The sequence below is a fragment of the Engystomops pustulosus genome, chromosome 9 (genome assembly GCF_040894005.1).
Source record: "Engystomops pustulosus chromosome 9, aEngPut4.maternal, whole genome shotgun sequence".
Classification (NCBI taxonomy): Eukaryota; Metazoa; Chordata; class Amphibia; order Anura; family Leptodactylidae; genus Engystomops; species Engystomops pustulosus.
This window is the reverse complement of record NC_092419.1, coordinates 8,161,375-8,188,822: the sequence shown is the minus strand read 5'-3', so window position 1 is coordinate 8,188,822 and position 27,448 is coordinate 8,161,375. Positions and strand designations below refer to the sequence as shown.

Here is a 27,448-nt window from a genome sequence, read left to right as displayed (position 1 = left end):
CAGTGCCCCCACAGATGTTAGATTGCCCCCCTTCTGTGCAGCCACAGTGCCCCCCAAAGTATATTATACCTTTCCCTGCTCCCCCAAAGCAGCAGCCATCATCTTCTTAATAATGGCTGTACACACCGGCTCTGAAGCCGATGATGTCATATCGAAGATGACAGCCGCTGCTTTGGAGGAGTGGGGAAAGGTGAGTCACCCAAGCTGCCGGCGGTGATGAAAGAGTTAACACCTATGATAGGTGTTACAGGTGGGCGTTTTCTACAGGAGGCCCCTTAACCTTAGTCCAGCGTATAAGATGACTCCCGGCTTCTGAGGAGGTTAAATTTCGGAGGTTAAAAGGTCCTTTTATATGCTGGAAAATCTGGTATGTTTTAATCCACTAAAGGCAAGAGATGATGTCATGGAGATGATGTCATGGAGATGATGTCATGGAGATGATGTCATGGAGATGAGTCCATGGAGTTAGAGTCCTGGAGATGCTGTTATGGAGACAGAGAATCCTGGAGATGATGTCGTGGAGCCACCTGATGCTATGATATAGAAAATACATAGTAACAAGTATAGATTACTATAGTAACGAGCTGCACAAGGGCTGAACACATATAAACACCATATGATAAAGTATCTCCTCTAAGACTAAACTCCTTACTATCATTTCTACGTAACGTTCCCGTTCTGGTCTCAGAACTGCTTCAAACCAGTCTTCATTATTGCACAAGGCTAAGTTGCACGTCTCCTTTAATAGCTCTTACCACTCGCCCAGCCCTTTCCCTGAGATCACAGGCCATGCGGACGTCGCCCTCAGCCTCAGAGATATAGAAGGAAACCTTGTGTGACACTAGGATGGCTCTGAGCATTACAGCCACGCTTCTCCTGGCCACTGGGGTCACCCTACTAATCTATCTTATAAAGTGGTGGCATGGAGTCAGACAGAAGAACCTACCTCCAGGACCTACCCCTCTACCCATCCTGGGGAATATACTACAGATCAGCACCTCGGAGCTACCACAGTCTTTACTCAAGGTAAGTCATCCCTGAGGCACATGTGGAAGGGCTTATATTGCTATATTGTGCCATCTAAACACCACACACCAATGATAACAACTAGATGGGGTCACGAAAAGTCAGTGCTGGCAGTGCAATAGTTAAAGCTTCTACTCATTAACCCTATGGGAGAATGTGTCTGACCTGCACCAAGGAACATGTATCGATAAGATAAGAAATAATGCAAAGTCAGAGTGGAACCAGATAACAATGATAAATTCTTCCGAAAAATGTGTTTTTTTAATACTTTTTTATTACTAGAAATACTGAATGGTGACAGCGCTAATGAGTCTTTCCCTACTATAACCAGAAACGAGAACATCGAAGGTTAACGTTTCAAGGGAACCCGTCACCAGATTTGACTCTACGAAACAACTAGTCAGGAAGACTATGAAAGGTCCTTTCAAGAATACCCACTTCTATCTGAAATGTCACCCGTTTGCTTATGAACAAATCTCTCCCAAAGTCAGGCAAATATGACTCTTCTCACTTTATTTTCAAATGAGATAGGTCAAGTTTAGTGGTTGCAGGGGGAGAGTAATTCATCTTCTGTTCTATAGCACCTAGAAACATGTTGTTGGTGTTATATTAAAGATAAGAATCTCATCTTTTAGATCTCACCAAGCTTCTGTTAGCTACACAACGGGAAATATAGGCAGTTAAAAAATAGGTGTGCACTGAATCTTATCTGCAGCTTGCATTTCCAACTATTGGGCTTATTTACTAAGGTCCCGCGGCCGCATATCCGTCAGGTTTTTTTTGCGTTGTTTTCGGGGATTGCGTCGCACGCGATCGAATTCTGCCGCAATCGCGAGTCTTTCACGCGACACAAATTGGGGGCGGGTCGTTGGACGATCCGACAGATTCGGACAACGTGTGGGATTTATCATTTAAAATTGTGTCGCAAGCCATGCACTTACATGCACCGGGAAGAAGAAGGTGAACTCCAGCGGACCTGATCGGGCGAAGCGACACAAGAAGGAAATCGGGCGCATGCTCGTAGTGAATCACGGTAGACTTCATCCTCGTCGAACATTCCGGATCGGGGATCGCGCAGGGATCGGGTAAGTAAATGTGCCCCTATGTCTTTACCTGCCTGTACCTCTGGTTCTGTAGCCCATAAACCCTGATGTGATCTGAATTATGAGATCTGTTTCTTTAATTTCACATGGAACAGAAGATAGGGCCTTCTGAAGGGACACTGCGCTGAAACCACTAAACTTGACTTATGTGAAAATGAGGTGAGAAGAGTCATATTTACATGATTTTCTAGGTAAAAGGTTGAGATTTCACATAGAAGAGGGAATTCTACAAAGGACATTTCATACCGGACCTGAAAGACTATATTCATATACTGTACCGTAGCGGGCAATGGCAGTGCACGGGGAGAGGAGGCGGAGGTGAGCGCAGCTCACCCCCGCCCCTCTCCATAGCAACCTATGGCGCACGGCGCCGTATTACAGGAAAAGATAGGACAGGTCCTATCTTTTTCCCGGGTACGGAGCGGTACGGTGCCGCACGTGTGCTGCACCGTACCGGTCCTGTAGGGCGCCGTGCGCCCATTGCCGTCTATGGAGGACGTATATCTGCCGTATATACGCTGGCCGTATATACGTCCTCCATACGGTAGTGTGAATGTAGCCTAATAGTTCAGTGGGGTAAAACCTGCTGACAAGTTCTCTTTACAGGCTTTTTACATTATATTTGCCTCAAAATCATTGATCATATTTTGAGGGGCTCCCTAGCTAGAATAGTTGTGAGCCTCTGCTCTAGATGCCATGGTGCCCTCATACTTTCAGTAGGCCCATAAAACCCAACATTCCAATTTCTACATTCCCTTTGGTTATGTTCAAAGTCTCCACTTGATATTTCACTCTTCAAATGCCACTTCTCCAAGGTGAGTTCACCGACCCCTCTCAGTTCTGCAGACTGAGTCAGTAAAACAAGGTTCCAGTCACCCTGGGGTCCTGGACTCTGTCCACCTACCCTCCTCCCAATACCTTAGATCAGTGGTGGCGAACCTATGGCACTGGTGCCACAGGCGGCACTCGGAGCCCTTTCTGTGGGCACCCAGGCCACCACCCCAGAATGAAGTTCACCAGACAGGACTCAAAGAATCTTCCTGCAATGATAGGCGAAGTTGCCCTCCTCCTTTCAACTGCATTGGTGTCTTTAGGAGACTGAACGACTGAAAGTTGTCAAAGAACAAGGAGAAATAAATTACTGCTAAAAATGCTATGCTGGCACTTTGCAATAAATAAGCGGCTTTTGGTTGAAGTTTGGGCACTCAGGCTCTAAAAGGTTAGCCATCACTGCCTTAGATCCTGGAATTCTAACCATTGGCTGCGAATATTGACCGGTCACGTCACTTGCTGACTTGAAAGCTGAAAGGGGAAGACCTGAGATTATCATACAAAACCATTTTGGGCCCCGTGGGCGCTTTCTGCTTTGACTGCATTTATTGTTTTATTATTTATAGAGCACCATTAAAATTATGGTCTTCTACATTCAATTTCAATATAGTCCAAATTTATTTGGATCATGTCGAAGGTGATGGCCATTGAAAATGTATCTCAAACTGCTCCTCATCCCACCATTGCTATTAAATGTTCCTATACAAATAGGACAACTAAAAATCTTGAAGTCATCCATCATTCATCTATCAGCGATCTCCAGCTTGGCTGTGATTGTCTTGGCTGAAAGTGTGTGTGTAATGAATGGAGATGGTTGGCGGCAATGGAGATCCGTGCAAGACTGATAGGGGCTTATTTCTCCAAAGTAAAAGAAACTTAACCCATGCTTATCACCCCCATTATCTGATATCAGTGGTAGCCCCAAACACAATACATGGTCAGCCAAACCCACCAGAATGGACAAACCTGGACAACGTTCATATATTGGGGGTCATTTACTAAGGGCACGAATAGCACGAATTTGAGCCTATTTTACCTGAATTGCCCCGGGATTTTGGCACACGCGATCGGATTGTGGCGCATCGACACCGGCATGCACGCAACGGAAATCGGGGGGCGTGGGCGTCGGAAAACCCGTCGGATTCCGAGAAACTGCCGTATTTAAAAAAAAAAATGTGTCGATGGATACACCCTTACCTGCACCCAGCCTGGCTTGGTATACTTTAGTGCACTCCGACGAACTTCAGTGCAGTAGCGACACCTGGTGGACATGGGGGGAACTACCTTAGTGAATCGCCAGAAGACCCGAATCCTCCGCAGAGAACCCGCCACTGGATCGCGAATGGACCAGGTAAGTAAATCTGCCCCATTGTGTATAAATCTTCCCAGAATTTTCTATATAATTGTACTCCACAAGCCTCAGATACAACTTAACTTCTCATCAAATAATATATTCCATATCACATGACATATTTCTCCATTTAGCTGAGTGAGAAGCACGGACCTGTGTACACCATCTACCTCGCCAGCCAACGGGCCGTCATAATAACTGGCTACGACGCTGTTAAGGAGGCGCTGGTTGACCGCAGTGATGCCTTCAGTAATAGGGCGGAAGTCAAGTTTACCGATCTATTTTTTAAGGATTATGGTAAGACATATTGGATAAAACCTTATATTAGACCTTAACATTTTATTGTATTTAGCAGTTATTGCTATCATAGTGCAGATCTTTCTGGCTATGGCTGATCAACACAGGCACACAGTTACAGGCAGTCCCCGGGGTACGGACAAAATAAGTTCTTTAGGTATGTTCTTAAGTTGAGTTTGTATGTAAGTCAGAACTGTATATTTTATAATTGTAACCCCAGCAAAACATTTTTTAGTCTCTGTGACAGAATGTTGGATTGTCATAAGAACCAGGATTTACTATTAAACTTTATTACAGACGCCTGTGATAACTGTTACAGCTGTTTATCGTAGCCTAGGGCTAAAGTACAGTAAATTACCAACATCCAGAGGTCCGTTTGTAACTAGGGGTCATTTGTAAGTCGGGTGTTCTTAAGTAGGGGACCGCCTGTATTTCCCATCACCAAAAAATGTGTAAGCTATTAGGCCCTCTCCTTGGATGGAATCTCTTCCCTTTTCCTCCTGCTTCAAACTGTTTACATTCTTAGATAATGAAAAAAAAAAGTATTCAAGGAATGTAAATCGGAATCTCCAGATCTATGAATCTCTCGACATATGAATGCTGAGCAGAATGGGAGATATATACGAGAAGATATTGGGGGTCATTTACTAAGGGCCCGATTCGCGTTTTCCCGACGTGTTACCCGAATATTTCCGTTTTGCGCCGATTTTCCCTGTATTGCCCCGGGTTTTTGGCGCACGCGATCGGATTGTGGCGCATCGGCGCCAGCATGCACGTGAAGGAAATCGGGGGCGTGGCCGAATGAAAACCCGACGGATTAGGAAAAAACGCCGCATTTTAAATAAAAAAAATATCGCTTGGCGTGCGCTTACCTTCACTCAGGCCGGCTCGGTGTAATCCAGTGCGTTCCGGGGAACTTCAGCGCAGCAGCGCCACCTGGTGGACGTCAGAGGAACTACCTTTGTGAATCCCGGCCGGACCCGAATCCACCGCAGAAAACGCGCCACTGGATCGCGAATGGGCCGGGTAAGTAAATCTGCCCCATTGTACACCAATGCAAGCAAATATATGTAGAAACTAAAGAGAAACTGATCCAGATCGGATTTCCACTGTAGTCCCATTGCAGGTTACATGTAGCACTAACAATTCAGATTTGGTGCCATATCCATTAATTGTGTGGGCAAATAATAGAGAATATGAGCTGCCATGTATGTATGGACCCAGAACTTTTTTAACCCATTGATGTAGGGGTTTATAGGTGACCTCCCAACTCACATGTAACGACACAAAAATAGCCAACGAGGCGACATTCAGATCGTAATATGGCAAGTTTTCCACCAGCTTTGCAACCCCCCCCCACATAGTAATATTATCATATAAGAATTTGCCACATCTCCCTAATGAAAAGTATGATACCCCTATAACAGCTCCCGTCTTAAAATGCTCCTTTATTTCCTTGTATATGAAAAACATTGTAATCTTTCGAAATTGAACTTTTAGGAATCCTCATGAGCAATGGAGAAAGATGGAAGACTCTCCGTCGCTTCTCTCTTATGACTTTGAGAGATTTTGGAATGGGCAAAAGGAGCATTGAAGAGAGAATCCAAGAAGAAGCCCGATTTCTTAAAGAGCGATTTATGGAAAGTAAAGGTAGGGATCCACACATTGGGGGGGATTTAACAATGTGTCTCAGATTCTGTCAATTTCTAGTTGGAAAACACTTTCTCTGCTCCAGATTTATCACTGTGATGATGAATTCTGGTGCAGGATAAGACTGTTGGCTACTACATTAGACATACTATTAGTTGGTCTAAACCGTGTGCCAGAAATTTGCAGATTCTCCGCAAGCCATGCCCCTTTCTCGTGAGGCCACTCCCCCTTAATCGGACAAGTCGGGAAAGTGGCAAAAAAAATTTAAAAGCCTTGATAAATGTAAATCTAAAATTACGCACAAATGTCTAAAGTCACTTCTTTCCATTTTTTAAGTTTTCCTTAAGTATGATTTGCTCTGGAGTTTTTGCACCCAAAAATGTAGCAAATTTTAGGCAATTTGAAATGCTAAATTTCATTTGCGACATTTAGCACATCTGGAATAGAAGATAAATGTGTCTTACTGATGAAAAACAAATGTACGGAGGATATTTCAAAATGGGGCAGATTTATCAAGCTGTCTGAAAGTCAGAATATTAAGAGTTGCCCATGGCAACCAATCACAGCCTCCTTTTAAAATATTCATGAGCACTGGTAAAATGAAAGCTGAGCTGTGATTGGTTGCCGTGGGTAACTAGAAATATTCTGACTTTCAGACAACTTGATAAATCTGCCCCATTGTGTCCAAAAAGGTGCAAAAAAATGTCTAAAAAAAACAGACAAAACAGGAAGAAAATCAAAGATAAACGACCCCCATAGACTTGAGACCAGTCCCGAAGCTGCACATCAGTAAGAAATTCAGCTTTCGCCTCGCCTTTAACACCTGTGACTGGCAATCTTTGGCACAATCCTTGAGAGAAAACCAGCAGTAACGTAAGGGTAACGTAACGTGTGTAGACTGTTCCATTTAAAGGTTACCTGTACAATACCCAAACCTTAACAGGTCAGTTATCCCTACTGAAGACAAAGAAGACAGAGAAAGATTTTGTCCACGATGTCCACCTTAGGGTCAGAACATTTGAAAGTTGTAACCACTTCCTTAGAGTGAAATGTTGGGTTATATTGGGTTATGCTTCGAGTTAGAATTAGGGAATGCTGGGAATGGAAGTTGGAGAACCATAGGTTGAAGACCAATGCTATAAAGAAAATATAGTAAACATGTGCACGACAAAGCAGCAGGTGATTGTATCATTTGAATACAAGTCCCACGTGTTGTTAGACCGGTTGGATGACCTTGTGGGCAGATCTAAGTTTATAGTGTAAGATCTCACACTACATACACACAACACTGGAAACCTGAGCATAATGCACAGGGCATTGGTCTGGTAATCTGTCTCATATTTACTAATCATTTAGAACTTGCTCTTTTGTTAGAGGCTGCTGGGACATGAAGTAGCTGGAGCTGAAGCTACACGGCGAGGCTACTCCACGACCCAACAGCCTCTTTCAATTCTCCACCATCTTCAGCATGCAGCTCCTTGTAGCCACACACACTTGTCTGTGCTTTGCATAGACTATCTATACAGAGCTGGCGGAAGCCCAATCTTGGCTCCGAAGGCGGAGTGGACTCCAGCTTTGTGGATTATTGCGCGCAGCTCCTTGTAGCTGAAGATGTCTTGTTAGGAGGGTCGAATGAGGCTACAGGGGCGTGGAGTAGCCGCGCTGTGTAGCTTCAGCTCTGGCTACTCCATGCCCCAGTAGCCTCTTTCAGACATTTGAAACAATAGACAAAAAAACATTAGAAAAATTCCTGTGGCCCCTAACCCTTTGTGCTTCTATGCCTAAGAGAAAGCTTTGTTCCATGCCCATTGTGATTATCCTAATTTCGCGTTGTGACCTCGATTCCGTTCCTGACTCTGATCCCATTTGCCAGTCCTGACCTACCGCTAGGTCCCCGACTCTGATCCTTTGCTGTCTGTCTCGACCTCCTGCCTGTCCCTGACTTGCCTTACGATTCTGTACTATGCCTTGGCCGCCAACGCGGACAAAGTGGCGCCTGTGGAACAACCTAGTGGTACCACGGCTTTGTGGCAGGCTCTGGTGAAAACCAAGTACCACTTACACTCCTGTCCCAGGTGTCCATCGTCCGTGACCAGTGGGTCCACTACCCCTGGTGCCTGACAAGTAACTGTGATCATGTAACTTCTTCGTCTTATCAAAAGCCACAAGAAAACTGCAAGAAAACGTCTTTCTTTTTGACTTTGCCAAAAATCCTAGCATCCAGATGTGTCAACAAAGTGTACTGAGGTACCAGGAGATGGGGAGACTGAAGCTGGATAACTACAAGTATTTTTTACATTTGTTGTCATTTTTCCCAGTCCCTACCCAGGATGTTTAATAGAGCTTAGATGCATCAGATTTCTACAACTCAGAAATACATATGCATATAGAATATTATCATATGCATAACCTACGGTTACTGGATTACAAAATAGAATCCATGAATTTTCCCAAAATAACTCCACCCTTTTAAATGAATCCCATTGACTGTCCCAGTCAGTAAGATAAAAAAGTTGACCACAAATGTATCTTTTTACAGATTCTCCGATTGATCCAACCAATCCATTGCGTCTCGCAGTTTCTAATGTTATCTGCTCTGTGGTGTTTGGTGAAAGATACGACTATGAGGACGAAAAGCTAATATCTCTACTATCAAATTTTCGTGATTTTGTGAAGGTGTTTAACACCGTTTGGGGCCAGGTAAGTGATTTAAAGTATAGTTGTATATATTGTATTAGACAACGTGCCGAATGCTAGCCGTACAAATTGCGGCTAGGATACGACTGCGATAGAAGTTGCTGGAAAATAGTCTGTGCTCTATCTTTTGCCGTACATATGACCCGGCACCACATGTCCCTATGGAGAGGGGAGGGGTGAGAAGAACTTACCCCTCCATCACTCCAGCTGAATGTATTCTACACCAGGGTCCTGAACCCAGGTGTAGGATTCATTTGTGTAAAAGCAGCCTAAGGGCTATTGTTTGTGTAAGAAAGTAACAATAATTTTTTCCAATACATTTTTATGTAAGATTTTCTCGTATTATTATTTCTGTAAGGGGGCCTAAATATGGTGGCCCTGCCTGGTGTAAAATTGTGCTATAACTTGTGCTGGGTGCAGGCACCTGGTGCTCCGCGGCAAGGCATGGTCCCCTTTACACCTACCCCATGCCCATTTTTCATGAAAGTGCATAAGTGAGTAAAAAACCACCCCCTATTTCTAGACATGTACGGCGAAGAGTGTGAAAAGGTTCAACTTCTTGAAGACTGATAACGCAAGTTACTGGATCTTCTTATAGTTTTGGGATTTATCTAACACATATTTGTAATATGTAATATTTTTTTCAGTAAAATATGTAATGTTTTTTTCTGTTTATCAAATTTAGCTCTTTAGCTTCTTCCCAAACTTAATGGCTCGTGTCCCAGGACCTCACCAAACTATTTTCCACATTTTTGAAAAGTTGAAAGAATTTATGAGGACAGAGATGAAAGCCCACCAGGACACCTTGGATGAGAATTGTCCCAGAGACCTAATAGACTGCTTCCTCATCAGGATGAATGAGGTGCGTTTGTGGACAATGGGGGTCATTTATAAAGGGCCTGAATCGCGTTTTTCCGTCGGGTTACCCAAATTTTTATGTTTTGCGACGATTTTCCCTGAATTGCCCCGGGTTTTTGGCGCACACGATCGGATTGTGGCCGGCGTGCACGCGATGGAAATCGGGGGGCATGGCCGTATGAAAACCCGGCGGATTCGGAAAAACCACTGCATTTAAAAAAAAAAGTGTCGCTTGGCACGCGCTTACCTGCACCCGGCCTGGCTTGATGAACTTCAGTGTGCTCCGACGAACTTCAGCGCAGCAGCGACACCTGGTGGACATCGGGGGAACTACTTTAGTGAATCGCTGGAATACCCGAATCTAGAGATGAGCGAGCACTAAAATGCTCGAGTGCTCGTTATTTGAGACGAACTTTTCCAGATGCTCGAGTGCTCGTCTCGAATAACGAGCCCCATTGAAGTCAATGGGAGACTCGAGCATTTTTCAAAGGGACCATGGTTCGGGAATAAAATGTGTTAATTAATTGAAAAAGAATGTCTTCTGATAAGTTAGCAGATGTATGCAAACATCTGCAATCTATTCTTCACTGTTCCGCGCGTATATTATCTCCCGACAAGTTAACAGATGTGAAGAACAGTGAAGAATAGAATAAAAACAGTGACCACAGGATCATTTAAGTGAAAAACACAGTGAAGATGTTCGGCACATCTGCTTACTTGTCGGGAGATACGCGGTCCGGGATCCGCTCCTCTTCTTCCACTGAAGTCTCCCTGATCTCTTCGTTCTGCCCCATGTCTCCGTGCTGCTGCCGCTGCCCCATGTCTCCGTGCTGCTGCCGCTGCCCCATGTCTCCGTGCTGCTGCCGATGCCCCATGTCTCCGCGCGTCCCGCGCGTATCTTCCGACAGGTAAGCAGATGTGCCGAACATCTGTAATCTATTCTTCACTGTGTTTTTCACTCAAATGATCCTGTATTCACTGTGTTCACTGTTTTTATTCTATTCTTCATTGTTCTTTACTGTGTTTTTTTAATTAAATGCTCGATCTCGAGCAGGGGAAATACTCGTCCGAGCAACGAGCCGTTTCGAGTACCTTAATACTCAAACGAGCATCAAGCTCGGACGAGTATACTCGCTCATCTCTACCCGAATCCTCCACAGAGAACGCGCTGCTGGATTGCGAATGGATGGTAAGTAAATCTGTCCCAATATGTACTGGAGACCAATCAATTGCTCAAACTGCTTGTGTGCTGCTTCCACTGTCTTGGCTTCAGTGCAATATATGACTCCATGGTTGTGACACCAGAAGCAGTCACACTAAAATCTAAGTTCCTAATCGGATCCAAAGTTCCGATTGATGCATATAAAGATAAAACATGTTAACTTCTACATGGTAGCTTTCCCACTTGACATACGGCCTGTAGTAACTACAATTGCAAATCACACGGCTCTATTGTAGATCTACATGCCATATGTGGTGTAGCCACTGGTACACCTATGACTGTCCTCAGAAGGGACCTCTACAAGTAGGACACAGCACTGCCGTCAGCCAATCATGGGCCATTCATGTGGAGATCTTTACTGAGGCCACTGGTTGGTCTATTGGTCCCCTGCCCACCAAGGACACATGGCTCAGAAGACCCTCACGGGAATGGTTGTGTATGTTTCATTGCTTATTCTTATAATGAAAAGTATTTTTTTAGGAAAAAAATAATCCAAACACGGAATTTCATGAGGAGAACTTACAGGGAACAATTAATGACTTATTCTTTGCGGGAACAGAGACTACAAGTTTGACTCTGAGATATGGCTTTCTCATATTGATGAAATATCCCGAAATACAAGGTAATGCTAAATAAAGGTCCAAAAAAAATAACTTTGACATTTTTTTTAAATTACCAGTCTCACAGGATGCTAAATATTTAAATGATATTGAAAAAGCCACTCATCTTGGAGTCCCGGACACATGGAATTAGTCCCCACACTACAAATGGCTGTGGCTATATTCTCTTCATTGATAATTTATGCATCTTATAAATGTAGTTTTTGGATACTCCATTCATGGATGGTATCTATAGAATGTTCCTCACAGGACATCAATTAATCATTAAAGCCAGTCCTGTATACAATAAAACCATATGCCCCTGTATTTGTATTTCAGATAGAGTACACAAAGAGATTGACAATGTGATCGGCAGAGATCGATGTCCATCAATGGATGACAGGAGTAAGATGCCCTATACAGACGCCGTGATCCACGAGATCCAGAGATTTGCAGATATTATTCCTGCCGGCCTCGCTCATGCTGCAAGCAAAGACACAACATTCAGGGGGTACCACATTCCAAAAGTAAGTTAAACTTTTTAACTTCCGATTATTTTTTCTCTAAAATTTCTGTGGGTCTCTTTGTGCTTTACCAAACAGCTTCACTTTTGTCTGTGTGTTTTCAAAACCCTGGCACTTTATGTTTGGGTCAAATATGACGGGTGTCACTGGTGTCCCTGCATTCCATGCCTTGGATTGCAGGCAAACCCGTGCTCATCTCCATGGTGGCGCTGCCCTGCACCCTGGCCTGCACTCACCTCTCTCAACAGTCCTGCTCCTGTCCCAGCTAGGCCACCTTTGGGAGCATGGACGCACGTGCACTGATTGGCGATGACACTTCTTCGTTTCCCATAAAGACCGGCGGCTCCCTTCACTCCCTGCCAGATCTTTGCGCTCATTAGCCATTGTGAAAGTCTTCCTGCGTTGTTCCTGTTTCTCGTTCCTACGTTGATCTCCTGTTGTAACCTCTGACCTGACCTTTTACCTCTGCATCTCTGCTGCCAGCCCTCACTGTCTGCCTGTGCCTGACCAAGAGCCTGGACTCTGATTCTGTACCGTGACCTTGGCTGCCACAGCAGGCTAGTCGCACCTGTGAAACAACCTTGTGGAACCCTGCCGCAGCAAGACCATCTGGTGAAGACCAAGCGCCACTTTCTCAAGTGGGAATCTGTGTAGATTTGAAGGATGGGTGGGTGTCTGGATTGCATAGCATATCAATGAGCATAGCATCCAGTGCCAGCTGATCCAACAACCCCCTTTGCCTTCATGCCTGCGCAGATCCCCACTTGTGAAAGGCCATTTTGGACTGAAGTATTGAAGAAACAACTGTGAGGAAATTGGTTTTGCAGAGGCATGTGAAGTTTGGTTGGAGAACCAAACCACTGAGCACCGCAGCTCTATTGGATGTGGTTGGTATGACAGCCAACATATCATTGGTACAAAAGGAAAGACTCTAAGTATGTGCTACAATCCTCCTCTTTATGGAGACCTCATCGCACTGTTCGCTTCACTGGCCCATATTACAGCATTACAGAATCTTTGAGGTTGATACTTTATTGATCTTCCCGAAAATTTCTGCCACTATTTCGATCTACTCCTGGACCACCATACCTCAAGCACAGCTCTGCTACTCCTTGATACCAGATTAAGGTCCTTTAAGTTCTGGTCTCCTTCAGTCTTCTTCTCCGCTGTCCTCTTGGGAAGAAGTTCTGTGGGTCACTTTATTGTACCTCCAGAAAATGTATGTCACAGTTTTAATGCACTTGTTGTCTAGGAGTCGTACCGCACACCAGTGGTGTAGTCACTTCAGGTGCTCTGGACAGTTTTAATGCACCCCTGTAGCACCTTCCCTTCATGAATCCTATGATAGCCCTACTCCTCCTTGATCCCTGTCTGGCCTCTGCCAGTCTTCTGCACTCACCTTGGCCAGAATTACAGCGGGGCACATTTCGGCCAATCAATGGCCTCCTCAGAGCACAGAACTTAAGTCAAGAGGAAATTACATCCTGTGGTTCAAAGAGCGACTGATTGGCTAAAATGGGACCCTGATTTTTTATTATGTCCTGATACATAAAGCCTTGGAATTCAAAGAAATCAGACTTTGATTTTCTCATGACTTAAGGGTTTCTGTAAATTGAGCTTTGTATTTGATTGTTGAATACACCAACAAAGCAAGCGACCTAGTTTACCAATAAGGCCTTCTCCTCTAGGTACTTAGACTCATTGGGCCAGATTTACTTACCTGGTCCAGTCGCGATCCAGCGGCGGGTTCTCCGACGCTGATTCGGGTCCGGACGGGATTCACTAAGGTCCGTGCGCACGATATCCACTAGGTGTCGCTGCTGCGCCGAGGTCCGCTGGAGTTCACCTTCTATTTCTTGGTGCAGGTAAGTGCGTGTCAAGCGACACATTTTTTTTTTAATACCGCAATTTTTCCGAATCCGTTGGGTTTTCCGACAGCCCCGGCCACGATTTCCGTTGAATGCATGCCGGTGCCAAAGTGCCACAATCCGATCGCGTGCGCCAAAAACCCGGAGCAATTCGCTGCAAATCGGAAAAATTTGGCAAACCCAACGAAAAAAAGAGATTCGGGCCCTTAGCAAATGACCCCCATTATTTCATAGCCTGTGCTACAAACCCTTTTATGATAAGTAAAAATGTCTTTAAAAAATTTACTTTCAGGGCACCATGGTGTTTCCAGTCTTAACATCTGTCCTGAAAGATCCCAAACAATTCAAGAACCCACATAAGTTTGATCCTGGACGTTTCTTAGATGAAAATGGGGGCTTTAAGAAACATGAGGCTTTTATGCCATTCTCTGCAGGTAACAACACCATCACATGCGGGAAGAGGGCAAGAAACTAAAGGGCATGTGCCAATAAAGATTCTTAACCAATCTGGGAATCTTAAAGGAAACCTACCACCACGGATCTACCTATTAAGCTAATCCTCATGTCCTCTGTATTTCTTTCTATCTTTTATTGCCCTAATATGCTAATTTTCTAAAGAGGCTACTGGGGCGTGGAGTAGCCGGAGCTGCTGAGGCAACTCCACGAACCAGTAGCCTCTTTGATCCTCCTACTGGCATATCTTTGGCACGTGACTATGGGGAGCTGCGCGCCCTCGTCCGTGAAGTCAACGCAGGTCATCGGCTGCAAGCTCCAAAGCCGGAGCTACTGCTCACGGGCAGAATTCCGGCTTTGCAGACGAGGATATGCCGATAGAAGGATCAAATAGGCTACTGGGGCAGTTAGTAGCCTCAGCTCTGGCTACACCACGCCCCAGTAGCCTCTTTAGAAAATTAGCATATTAGGGCAATAAAAGTTATATCCTCACATACAATAGAGGCACCTACCACCTGCTCTACCTTAATAGGTAGATCCGTGGTGGTAGGCTTCCTTTAAAGGGAACCTACCACCACAAATCAACCTTTAAAGGTAGATCGGGTGGTAGGTGGATCAATGGGACGTGAGGATAGCCCTTTTAAGGGCTAATCCTCATGTCCCTGCACTTTTTTAGTAACTTTTATTTGACTTTTATGCTAATTTTCTTATGCGGCTACTGGGGCGTGGAGTAGCCGCATCTGAGGTTACACGAGGCGGCTACTCCACGCCCCGGTAGTCATTTTACCCCTCCTACTCACCATCTTCGGCGCGCTGCTGCTCGTAGCTGCGCGCCCTCGTCCGACGATCCTGCAGTCTGCGCAAGCGCAGAACAGCAGGCCCGCGCGGTCACTGCTCCGAAGCCGGGGCTGCACAGGCGCGGGCCTGCTGTTCTGCGCATGCTCCTCACGTCCCATTTATAGGTAGATTTGTGGTGGTAGGTTCCCTTTAAAGCTGAGACCCCCAGCAATCTGACATACAGCTTCTATTTCTTGGGAGGATATAAACATCTTTGGTGGGACAACCCCTTTTAGGATGTACTAATGTGAACTGAACCTAAGCCTAGGACCATTTGCAAAGATAAGATAATATGTCTGATCATTTTGCCTTCTTAGGAAAACGTATCTGTATGGGAGAAGGCCTGGCCCACATGGAGCTCTTCCTCTTCCTAACCACCATACTGCAGAAGTTCACCTTGAAGCCTACATTGGACAAAGAACAGCTGGATATCACTCCTGAGCCCAAAACCAATGCCTCAAGGCCCCGCCCATTTGAGATTTACTTTGTCTCTCGATTATAATCTTAAAGGAAATCTCTCATCTGATTTCAGGCATTATGAACCAAACATACCTTGAGAATGCTGTAGCTACGCAGATGCAGAAACATATCTTGTTTAGTCCCTGAGCTGAGTGATTTTGCTGAAAAAACAATTGTACCATTGTTGTACCGTTGAAATGTACCACATTGCACAGTGCTTCCTGAACTATCCAGACATGACTAATCAACCTGATCTGGATCATTCATAAACATCAGCTGAGGGATGGTGCAGCGATTGATTACTTCTGCCTGTCAGACACAACACAGTGATTACATCATTCTCTTGAGCACTGCATACTTGGGGTCAGAGGAGAAGCGCCGAGCCAGGCACAGAAGCCCCAGAGCCTCATTATCATAATTTTATAATAGATTTTTCAACAAAACCATTCAGATCAGGTATTAAACAAGATATGTTTCTGCATCGGTGTAGAATTCTTAAAGTATGTTTGGTTCATAATGCATGAAATTAAATTGTAGATTTCCTTTAATAGGGAAAAAAGGACAAAATAAACAAATTCTATTTTTCTTTCTTAAAATATCAAAAACATATGGAAAAAATAATATTAGATTTCATTTTCTATTTGCTTATGTCTTATAAATTGAACGAAACTTTTGTTCTTGTTTGTATTGGCTATGCATTGCTATGGCTTCACTCAAGCTTAACCCTTAACGCCACTGGCCTTTTCCATTATTCGGTTTCCATATCTTACTCCCCACCCTCAAAAATCCATAACTTGTCTTTCTTCCATGTACAGAGCTGTATATAGTTCTCTATGCAGCAAATTTTCCTTCCCAGTGGCGTTATTTAATAAAACCTTTTGTATAAAAAAAATCTTGATTTTGCCTCTAATTACTTTTTCGTACTGTGGTGTACAGAGCTACGTAAGGTGTAGATTTTTGCAGGAAGAGATGAGGTTTTAACTGCTGCAATTTTTGGGACTGTACGACCTTTTAATTACTTTTTATACAAAATTTTATATGATGCAAAAAAAGTGGCAGTTCTGACATTTGGGCACTATTTTTCACTATGGGGTTCACCACTGAGAATTACAGTTTTTATATTTTGATCGATGGGGCATTTTGGGGCGTGGTGATACCTAAGATGTTTATGATCATACTTTTTTATTTGTTTTTTATTAGTTCTAGGTAAAGGAAAGCGATTTGAACTTTTTGGTTTTTTTTGTAATTTTTTAAAATATTTTTTTAAAACTTTTTTTAACTGATTTTTAGACCCCCTAGGGGACTTGAACCCTAGGGTGTCTGATCACTCCCACCATATACTTCTGCATTGCAGTGTATGGGGATTTTGAAGTGCATCTGCATGGGTCTGTTACTCACAGACTGTTATAGATGTTGCATAAAGACAGTGTTTGGAGTTTATCATAAATTCCCGGCTGTCTTGCCAACTGATCGTTGCGCCCTGATGACAGAATGAAGATGGCAGTGCCCATGCTCCGCTGACATTTAAATGTCCCGACACCTTTGTTGGAGGTATTTAAATGGTTAACATACTGGGACCGATCGGGAGTGTTAGCTACGCGTGTTTGTTGTCCTTGGGAGTCCTCTTCATACTTTCCCTATTGTATAAGGACGTTCAGGAACGTCCAAAGGTGTTGAGGGGGTAAAGTCTATAGAAACCTACTGTTCCACCATATGCATTTGGCATGCTAACTATTGGGGGTCATTTACTAAGGGGCCGATTCGCGTTTTCCCGACGGTTACCCGAATATTTCCGATTTGCGCCAATTTCCCCTGAATTGCCCCGGGATTTTGGCACACGCGATCGGATTGTGGTGCCACGGCGCTGGCATGCACACGACGGAAATCGGGGGGCGTGGCCGAACGAAAACCTGACTGATTCGGAAAAAAACGCCGCATTTCTTAAAAAAAATCTGTTGCGGAGCTTCCACTTACCTTCACTCAGCCCGGCTCGGTGAACTTCAGTGCATTCCGATGCTTTTCAGCGCAGAGTGAATCCCGGCCGGACCCGAATCCAGCGCAGAGAACGCGCCGCTGAATCGCGAATGGACCGGGTAAGTAAATCTGCCCCAATGTCTCCATCTGTGTTACTTGAAATATTTTTTGTCTGTGTTATCTTTTATAAGTATCATTCGGGCATGGGGAGCACCAGAGATGAGTCTGATGGACCTTATTGGACTCATCTTTAGGTAAGTATAAAAATATATCGTTTTATAGATCAAAGAGTTCCAGGGCAATTTGGGACAACCGGTTGATACGGATCTGTAGTTAGTTTTGGGTCCATAGTTAACCTGACAGGTTCCCTTTAAGAGACACTGTTGACATGATATACCCATGGTTCAAGCTTCAAAGAACCTACTCCCACAAGGTTTTTAACCTAAGTAATGTTTACTACATCGCTTCACTACGTGTTCCCACATGACTCTCCTAAAACCTACTTGCAGTTGTAGCAGGAAATTATAATGCTGCCCTTTAAACTCACCCAACCACTCCCTAATAGTCACGTGTGGTGGGAATGTTCTCCTGTTTCTCCAAACACAGAGTGAGATAGTACGGAGACGCTTTGTACATGTATGAGACCTGTACTCTGCTATGACATGGCTGTAGGTATTGCAGCCACCCTACTCATAGCTACCACAGTCACAGCCTTCATTTATTTCATTAAATGGTGGAAAAGGATAAAGGAGAAGAACCTACCTCCAGGACCTACCCCTATACCTTTCCTGGGGAACATTGTGCAGCTCGGCACATCTGAACTTCCACAGTCTTTAGTTAAGGTATGTAAGACATAGACAAGCTCCAAAGTCATGAATGTTCTGAATGAGAAGCAGATATTGAAGGTCATAAAAAAATTCATGTGTATATATGTAAACAAAGCGACAAATATGCCATGAGTGTGTAAACAATGGGGCTCATTTACTAAGGGTCCGAATTGCGCACTTTCGTCAGGTTTCCCAAATTTTTACGTTTTGCGGCGAATTGCCCCGGGATTGTGTCGCATCGGATTGAGTGGCATCGGCGCCGGCTTGCACGCGACAGAAATCGGGAAGCGTGACCATCGGACAACCCGACGGATTCCGACAAACTGCGGAATTTAAAAAATGATTTGTGTCGCAAGATTAAGCACTCACATGCACCAGGAAGAAGCAGGTGAACTCCGGCGGACCTCGGTGCAGCAGCGACACAGGAAGGAACTCGGACGCACGATGTTAGTGAATTGTGCCAGACCCAAATCCACGTCGCACAACGCACCGCGGGATCGCAATGGGACCGGGTAAGTAAATCTGCCCCTATATGTCAAAAGTATCGACTGAATAAGAGGTGAAGTGAAGACAATCTAGACTAAGATGAGATTTTTTAGATAGATATTGAAGATATTTTTTTAGTTTTCAAGAAGCCTAAATGCTGCTGGTGACTCTGACAGTGGCATTTAAACTGTTAAAACCCCTCATTCGGTTATGGCACCAGATGTTACTGGTGTTTTCTGTAATAACCAGTTCTGACCACTGCACCTGGAATGGAGCTGTCTAGTTCCTATTCCATTCCATGCAAAAGCTGCTGAGAACAACTGGTATTTGTAGGTGCTGGGTGTTGGACCCTTTTTAATCCAGTATTGAGGACAAATTTATGGTTGTACTACCAATATATCAGGGCTTATTTACTATGGGTCCGAAGAACGCACAGTTGTCGGATTTTTTACATTTTCTGGTTTTACGCTGCTGTGACAGGTATTTAGCAGGAGATTGTGTTGCACGCGATTGGATTTTGCCGCAGTGGCCCCGGATTTCATGTGACAGAAATTGGGTGGCGGCCGCCGGACCATCCGACTGATGCGGAGTGAGTGCAAGATTTAATATTCAAATTGTGTCGCAACCAATGCACTTACATGCACCGGAAGAAGGTGAACTCCGGGGACCTGAGCGGGGAAGCGACACATGCAGGATATCGGGCGCACAATCTTAGTGGATCGCGGCAGAGTGCATTGTTGTCGGACAATGAACTTTGGGTAAACTCCATTGGCCGAGTAAGTAAATGTGCCCAATCACGTCCAAGGTTCTTTAAGACCAAACAAAAAATTTTATTTTTCTAGTTTTAATCCTGAGGTATAAGCCAACGGATCCTTAAAAAATATTCTATACAACATCACATTTTTATAACTTTCATTATAGCTGAGCGGGACATATGGACCGGTATATACCATCTATCTTGCCAATCAACGTGCCGTTATACTTGTTGGCTACGATGTTATAAAGGAGGCGCTGGTAGACCGCAGTGATGCCTTCAGTGATAGAGGCGGAGTCGAACTGACTGATTTGTTTTTCAAAGATTTTGGTAAGTCATCTACGTGTTAACTTTATCTTTGTCCTATTTTTATGAGAGTTGTAGCAACTTTCCCTGTCTGTATATGCAACGAGCTGACTTCGAGGTGATATTCAAGGTGATACCCCATTAGTGGAACTGTTGTTACGCCCTTCCATAGACTTGGAAGAAATGTGATAAAATAATATGGAAACCTAGACAAGAGATCTTTGTAAACAAGGTCATACAAGGTCAACAAAGATCTCCAATTTACACGATTGTCATCTAAGACCATTGATGTAAAAATGTAATTGTTATTTTGCCCAAGGAGGGTCTCATATGAATTATATACTGATGTCTACTAATATTAACATTTTAGGGGTCATAATGAGCAATGGAGAAAGATGGAAGACGCTTCGTCGATTTTCTCTTATGACGCTTAGAAATTTTGGAATGGGCAAAAGGAACATTGAAGAGAGAATCCAAGAAGAAGCTCAGTGTCTCACGGAGAGATTTATGAAAACTAAAGGTACAATATATGTTCAGTAATAGCTAATATGTCACAGGTTGGAGGACAATGTCATATTTAATGTTGGCTTACAGTTATATGCAACTCAAGACCACAGATCCCCCTTATCCCTGCTGGTTGCAGCCCCTCATATCTATCCGTCTGGTGTCTGCTCAGTAGGGTGTGAAAGGTCCTCTGCTCTCCAATGCCCTGCATGAACCTCTCCTGTGAATGCTATAGATTAATGCGCTATACCTCTATTATTCCTTCCACTATGCCATTTCCTATTCTAATCCATATGGTAATGGGGAAGATGATGAACCCTGAGCATGTCTTTAGCACTCGGAGCTCCTGACCACTACCCTCTCTGTCACATAGGCCGGAGAATTGTCTTGTGAGAAGAAACAGACTCCAGGTGCTGATGACATAAAATAAAAGTGCATTTCCCTCCAACATGTTGCCAACAGATTACAACTCTTGGTGAAAATGGTGAAAATGCAAGTCCGTGGCCATTTTCTGGTGTTCCTGGACCTTGCTCGTGCTGTCTTCTGATCTGTGTTCCTGGTCTGCTGACTCTTGGTTAAAACCTTGGTTTAAAGTGACCTTTTGTCTGTAGTTGTCCTCATGACCTCTAGCCTGTACCTTAACTGCTGGAACTGCCCTGCCGAGACTTTATTGTGTTCCTTTCCATTCCCTGCTTGCCCCCTTGCCTGTTTATTGGAAACAGTGGGGGTCATTTACTTACCGGGTCCTTTCGCGATCCAGCGGCGCTTTCTCCAACGAGGATTCGGGTCTTCTGGCGATTCACTAAGGTCATGCGCCAGATCTCCACCAGGTGTCGCTGCTGCGCCGAGGTCCGCCGGAGTTCACCAACCTATTCCTGGTGTATGTGAGTGATTGATTTTGCGACACAACTCGTTTTTTAAATTCCGCGGTTTTTCCAAATCCATCGGGTTTGCCGACGGACACGCCCCCCGTTTCTGTCACGTGAAAGCTGGCGCCGATGCGCCACAATCCGATCGCATGCGCCAAAATCCCGGGGAAATTCGCAGCAAATCGGAAACATTTGGGAAACCCAACGAAAATGCGCGATTCGGACTTTTGTCCTTAGTAAATGACCCCCAGTAAGTTGAATTTACCAACAATATTATCGCACCAGGGATGTGACGTGTCTTACTAAGTGGTTCTGCAGCACTTCTGTGTTGGAATTGAAATCTAAACCAGGTCCAAACTGCCATAACTTAAACCCTGTCCTGCAGAGATATTGTACAGGAGCCAAGCGTCTCCAACAGTTGCATAATCCATGGCATGTGCCCAAATTTGTGCCTTTTTCATGTCTTTTTCATCAGAAAACTGTGCCTCCTGTTACCCCAGAAAACTGTCTCCTATTACCCCAGAAAATTGTGCCCCCTGTTACCCCAGAAATCTGTGCCTCCTGTTAAAGAGGGAAAACTTAAGATAATGCCCATGGGTCTCAGATGTTGAACATCCATCAAACACTTATCCCAATAGTCTCTGAGGTGGGGAAACCCCTTTATGCTTACACTTAGGATTTGTGGAGGTTTATATCCAACTATATAGTACATAGAGTGAATATCTACTATGTTATATAGTTGAGTTCTGTGAAATATAACCTGTTATTATCTTATACCTGGTCCATGTTGTAAGACATGTTTCACTTGGGCAAATCCAGGTTCACAATATTTTTTGGCACGGTACATGTACACAGTCATAGTTCATGTCACCTTTATGGACAGGGCCTACATATTAAAGTAGTTTCAGTAAAATCTGGAATGGCCAAAAACAATGATTTAGACTCCCATGGGCCCTGGGCTGTATGGATATTATGGCCCCTACAAGTCTGGAGTCACTTCCTACATCTGGTACTAGAATCAGCTTCTTAGAGAATGGAGGGTGCGTCTCTTCTGCTGCTTTTAATCTGCGGTTTCAGGATCTTTGGACAACCTTGGCTCATGTATACAAGTATTGAGACCAGGAACGAGGATTTTATGGGTAAAAAATATAAAATTTGGTGGGTAGTTTGAGCAGCTCAGGGCCTCCTAGAAGGCATCGGCCCCGAGCTACCGCCCAAACCACCTGTATTATAATACACTACACAACTCTTCATAAAAGAATCTGAGTTCCATAATGAAGTAGTGGAACTAGGCCCAATTACAAAATTTATATAATAAGCTTCAGAAGTATTTTACATTCATTTCTGTAACAAAATAATCTAACATTTTAAGTAGTTCTTGTCCATTAGCTAACAAAACTATCATTCTAGACACTCCAACCGATCCAACGTATCTGCTGCTCCTCGCCGTTTCTAATGTTATTTGCTCCGTTGTGTTTGGTGAGAGATTCGACTATGAGGACAAGAAGTACATGTCTCTCCTGGCAGATATTCAAAATTTTGTCCAGGTATTCAACAGCTTTTGGGGGCAGGTAAGTGATAGAATTAAATTTGATGAGTATGATACATATAATCGAGTTGTCAGACCCACTTGTTATTCCACAGTATTTGTAGATTTAAGTTCTCCAAAAGTTATATTTTTGTTAGTTGGGCTAATCATAAGTAGAAGTAAACTCTGCATAATGTATATCTAGCTGTTATCGAAAACTAACCGGTCAATGGGGCCGTCACTTTTGTAATGACGGGAATGCTAAGCAGGTTCTCGCTACCTATTAGTACAGATAATAAATCTAAGCAGGACATCAACACTTCTACCGAAGGGCTACCAAGCATGTCACATAAACTTGGTTATGCCAAAAGAATGCAACAATTTGGTAGATAAGGGGAATTTGAAACGGAAATTTTTGGTCTCGTTGATGTATGTGAAGCAAAAGGGTTAACAGACATCTATCTCGTAGAAGGTAGACCCTTGTGAAAGAAAATGATCTTCCACCACCTTCACTTATAACATCCTTTTTTGGGCATTGATTTTGATCGTATCCTTAGGATAGGTGAACAACAAACAAATCCCAGAATGCCCCTTATATAAAGACTTTTACTCAAAATAAACATTTTACATTGTTTTTTTATTACCTGTTTTATGCTTTATAAATATTTTAATCTCAACGTTTTATCTTTGATTTAGCTCCTAAACATATTCCCAAACTTGATGACCAGTCTTCCAGGCCCTCACCAGAAAATCTTCCAAAGTTTTGAAAACTTAAAAAGCTTTGTCATGGAAATGACCAGAGCCCACCGGGTCACCCTGGATGAGAATTGCCCCCGGGACTTTATAGATTGCTTCCTCATGAGGATGAATGAGGTGTGTGAGTAGACCATATTTTTGGAAGTAAGAAGTTAGTAACAACCATTGGGGCAGATTTACTTACCCGGTCCATTAGCGATCCAGCGGCGCGTTCTCTGTGGTGGATTCGGGTCCGGCCGGGATTCATTAAGGCAGTTCCTCCGACGTCCACCAGGTGGCGCTGCTGCGCTGAAGTTCCCTGGAATGCACGCAAGTTCACCGGCCTATTCCTAGTGAAGGTAAGTGCAAGCTCCGCAACACTTTTTTTTTAAAAATGCGGCGGTTTTTCGGAATCCGTGGGGTTTTTGTTTGGCCACGCCCCCAATTTCCGTCGCGTGCATGCCAGAGCCGCTGCGCCACAATCCGATGGCGTGCGCCAAAATCCCAGGGCAATACAGGGAAATTGGGCGCAAATCGGAAATATTCGGGTAACACGTCGGGAACACGTGAATCGGGCCCTTAGTTAATGACCCCCTTTGTCTCTGCCTTTTATTTATTTATGACCATTGCCACTTTAACAGATGTTTTGACAATTGTTAATTTTTGTTTTATTTTTGGAAGTTTTATAAAATGTAAAAATGTAAACTAAAAATGTAAAGTTTCTTATTAGGAGAAAAAGAATCCAAACACAGAATTTCATGAGGAGAACCTACAGGGGATAGTTACTGACTTGTTCTTTGCTGGAACAGAAACAACAAGTTTGACCCTGAGATATGGCTTTCTCATTCTTATGAAATATCCAGAAATACAAGGTAATGCAACTTTAAAGATATTGGGGCACATTTACTTACCCGTCCCTTGCGCAATTCCCAATCCGGAATGTCAGACGATAATGAACTTGTGCGCTTCCCTGTTCAGGTCCGCCAGAGTTCACCATCTTCCTCCCGATGTATGTAAGTGCATGGCTTGCGACACAATTTTTATGTTAAATCCGTCAGATCGTCCGATGGTCCGCCCCTCAATTTGTGTTGCATGAAAGGCGGCGGCGCTGCGGCAAAATCCGATCACGTGCAACACAATTCCCTTTTAAATGTGGTGCACATCAGGAAACGTCAGAATAGCCGACGTTTGTGCAGTCTGCAGACCCTTAGTAAATTAGCCTAATCTTATACAATTGGGCCATATCTAATTCTTTGGTCCTTTAAATTTCCCTTTTTTTATTGCAGTTAGAATACAGAGGGAGATTGACCATGTAATCGGAAAAGATCGATGTCCATCAATAGAAGACAGGAGTAAGATGCCCTATACAGACGCTGTGATCCACGAGATCCAGAGATTTGCTGATATTGTACCCGCAGGACTGGCTCATGCTGCCAGCAAGGACACAACCTTCAGAGGATATCACATCCCACAGGCAAGCTTATTTTCCTAAAGCTCTTGGATACATTTTCATGAATATTTCACCATTTCTGCTCATGGTGTTGACTTTTATTACTTTTAGCAGTACTCTCCTTTTCAGGCTCTGCCTCTAAATTTTAGTTGTCCCTGAGCTGAAGACTAGCTTCCATGACGTGACTTCTTGAGATCTGTAATTTGAGTCCTTCAGATTGTTATGTGGGATCAAGACTAGAGATGAGCGAGCACTAAAATGCTCGGGTGCTCGTTATTCGAGACAAACTTTTCCCGATGCTCGAGTGCTCGTCTTGAATAACGAGCCCCATTGAAGTCAATGGGAGACTCAGGCATTTTTCACTGAAAGAAAACATTGAAAGAACACAGTGAAGAACACATTGCAGATGATTCCATACATCTGCTAACTTATCCGAAGACACGCGAGCTGAACGGTGTTGTTCAAAATAGTGTGTGAAGAACAATATGTGTGAAGAACACATACATGGAAACATCTGCAATGTGTTCTTCACACATATTGTTCTTCATACACTATTGTGGAGAACACTGTTCGGCACGCATGTCTTCGGAACAGATTGCAGATGTTCTTTCAATGTGTTCTTCATATAAATGATCCTGTGTTCACTTTGTTTACTGTTTTCATTGTGTTCTTCACTGTTCTTCACTGTGTTTTCTTAATTAAATACTCGATCTCGAGCAGGGGAAATACTCGTCCGAGCAACGAGCCGTTTCGAGTACGATAATACTCGAACGAGCATCAAGCTCAGATGACTATACTCGCTCATCTCTAATCAAGACCAATTCAGGAAATATTTCAGAATTACTTAACAGCTTAAAGTTGGGTCCAGTGGGGGGAGGGGGAGGTAAAGAAAATGAGTAGAGAAATTTAGGATCACCTTCAGAAGAATGGTCTTGAGAAGCAGAATTTTAGGTCATAAATTATTAAAATGATCTCACGGTAGCTTATGCTTTATACATTCATTTCGTAGGGAACTTTGGTCCTTCCAGTATTGACATCCATCCTTAAAGACCCTAAACAATTCAAGAACCCATATGAGTTTGATCCTGGAAACTTTTTAGATGAAAATGGAGGCTTTAAGAAGCATGATGCCTTCATGCCGTTTTCTACAGGTAAGATAATAGTCAACCATAGCTCATGCTGGAAATTGTCATGGTCACCTGTACACATTAATGTGAACATTCCTACAGTACACCTTGTATGATATATTGTATGGTCATTATGTCTTCTTAGGAAAACGCACGTGTTTGGGAGAAGGTCTGGCTCGCATGGAGCTCTTCTTCTTTGTCACTACCATGCTGCAAAAATTTGTATTGAAACCTGTAATGGATAATAAAGACTTGGATATCACACCTGAACCCAAAACCAATGCCTCGAGACCTCGACCATATGAAATGTACACAGTCCCACGCTGAGGTCTTCTTCTTCGAAGACTTGATTCAAGAGTTTCAAAAATTGAATAACAATGTTATCACTTATAATGGCTATGTAGAACTACACCGGGACCACACTGTAGACGTCCTCTGGCTGGATCTGTATACATTGCCTTCCATGCTTCAAAAATTTGTATTAAAGCCTGTAATGGATAATAAAGACTCGGATATCACACCTGAACCCAAAACCAATGCCTCAAGACCTCGACCATATGAAATGAACACAGTCCCACGCTGAGGTCTTCTTCTTCGAAGACTTGATTCAAGAGTTTCAAAAATCGAATAATGATGTTATTACTTATAATGGCTATGTAGAACTTTAGAGTCTATAGGACCACACTGAAGACTACCTCTGGCTGGATCTGTATACATTGCTACTCCTAAGATCCACGTGCTGATAGTATGGTCTTTCTTTTTCTCGCTCTCTAGAGTAGTTACCTTTCATGAGAATTTCACTGAGGTTGTGCGGATAAATTTATAGAATGAAGATGCTTTTCGTCTTTACACAGTGTCCAATTTCGATATCCACACATATGATAAATTCAAATTATTTCTAAATGGTCATATATGATACCTTATTTTTTCATAATTACCACCATGTGCCCTGTATACAATTGAACCACAGGACTACTTACCTATTTGCCCATCTTGATTTATGATGATAGAACATAGCTAGTTACCAGCTAAAAGAAGACCTAACAGTCATCAGTCTCCACTTATGAGAGAAAACTTGTGTATAATAATGTTCAGAGGTAAAAAATAGAGTCT

The 27,448-nt window shown here is 43.5% G+C and overlaps 2 protein-coding genes across 2 annotated transcripts; both read left to right on the top strand.

The window, feature by feature from the left end:
- Nucleotides 1–776: 776 nt before the first annotated feature.
- LOC140077742 (cytochrome P450 2G1-like) lies at nt 777–16,630 on the top strand. Its single transcript, XM_072125177.1, has 9 exons — nt 777–1,026; nt 4,446–4,608; nt 6,109–6,258; nt 8,798–8,958; nt 9,641–9,817; nt 11,516–11,657; nt 11,974–12,161; nt 14,319–14,460; nt 15,634–16,630. The coding sequence occupies exons 1-9, from the start codon at nt 847–849 to the stop codon at nt 15,816–15,818; spliced, it is 1,488 nt and encodes a 495-aa protein (XP_071981278.1). The 5' UTR covers nt 777–846; the 3' UTR covers nt 15,819–16,630.
- A 1,702-nt stretch (nt 16,631–18,332) lies between these two features.
- LOC140077732 (cytochrome P450 2C23-like) lies at nt 18,333–27,101 on the top strand. The gene is made up of 9 exons (XM_072125166.1): nt 18,333–18,591; nt 19,984–20,146; nt 20,493–20,642; nt 22,906–23,066; nt 23,720–23,896; nt 24,489–24,630; nt 25,045–25,232; nt 26,218–26,359; nt 26,481–27,101. Exons 1-9 carry the CDS (start codon nt 18,388–18,390, stop codon nt 26,660–26,662), a joined length of 1,509 nt encoding a protein of 502 aa, XP_071981267.1. The 5' UTR covers nt 18,333–18,387; the 3' UTR covers nt 26,663–27,101.
- Nucleotides 27,102–27,448: the final 347 nt, after the last annotated feature.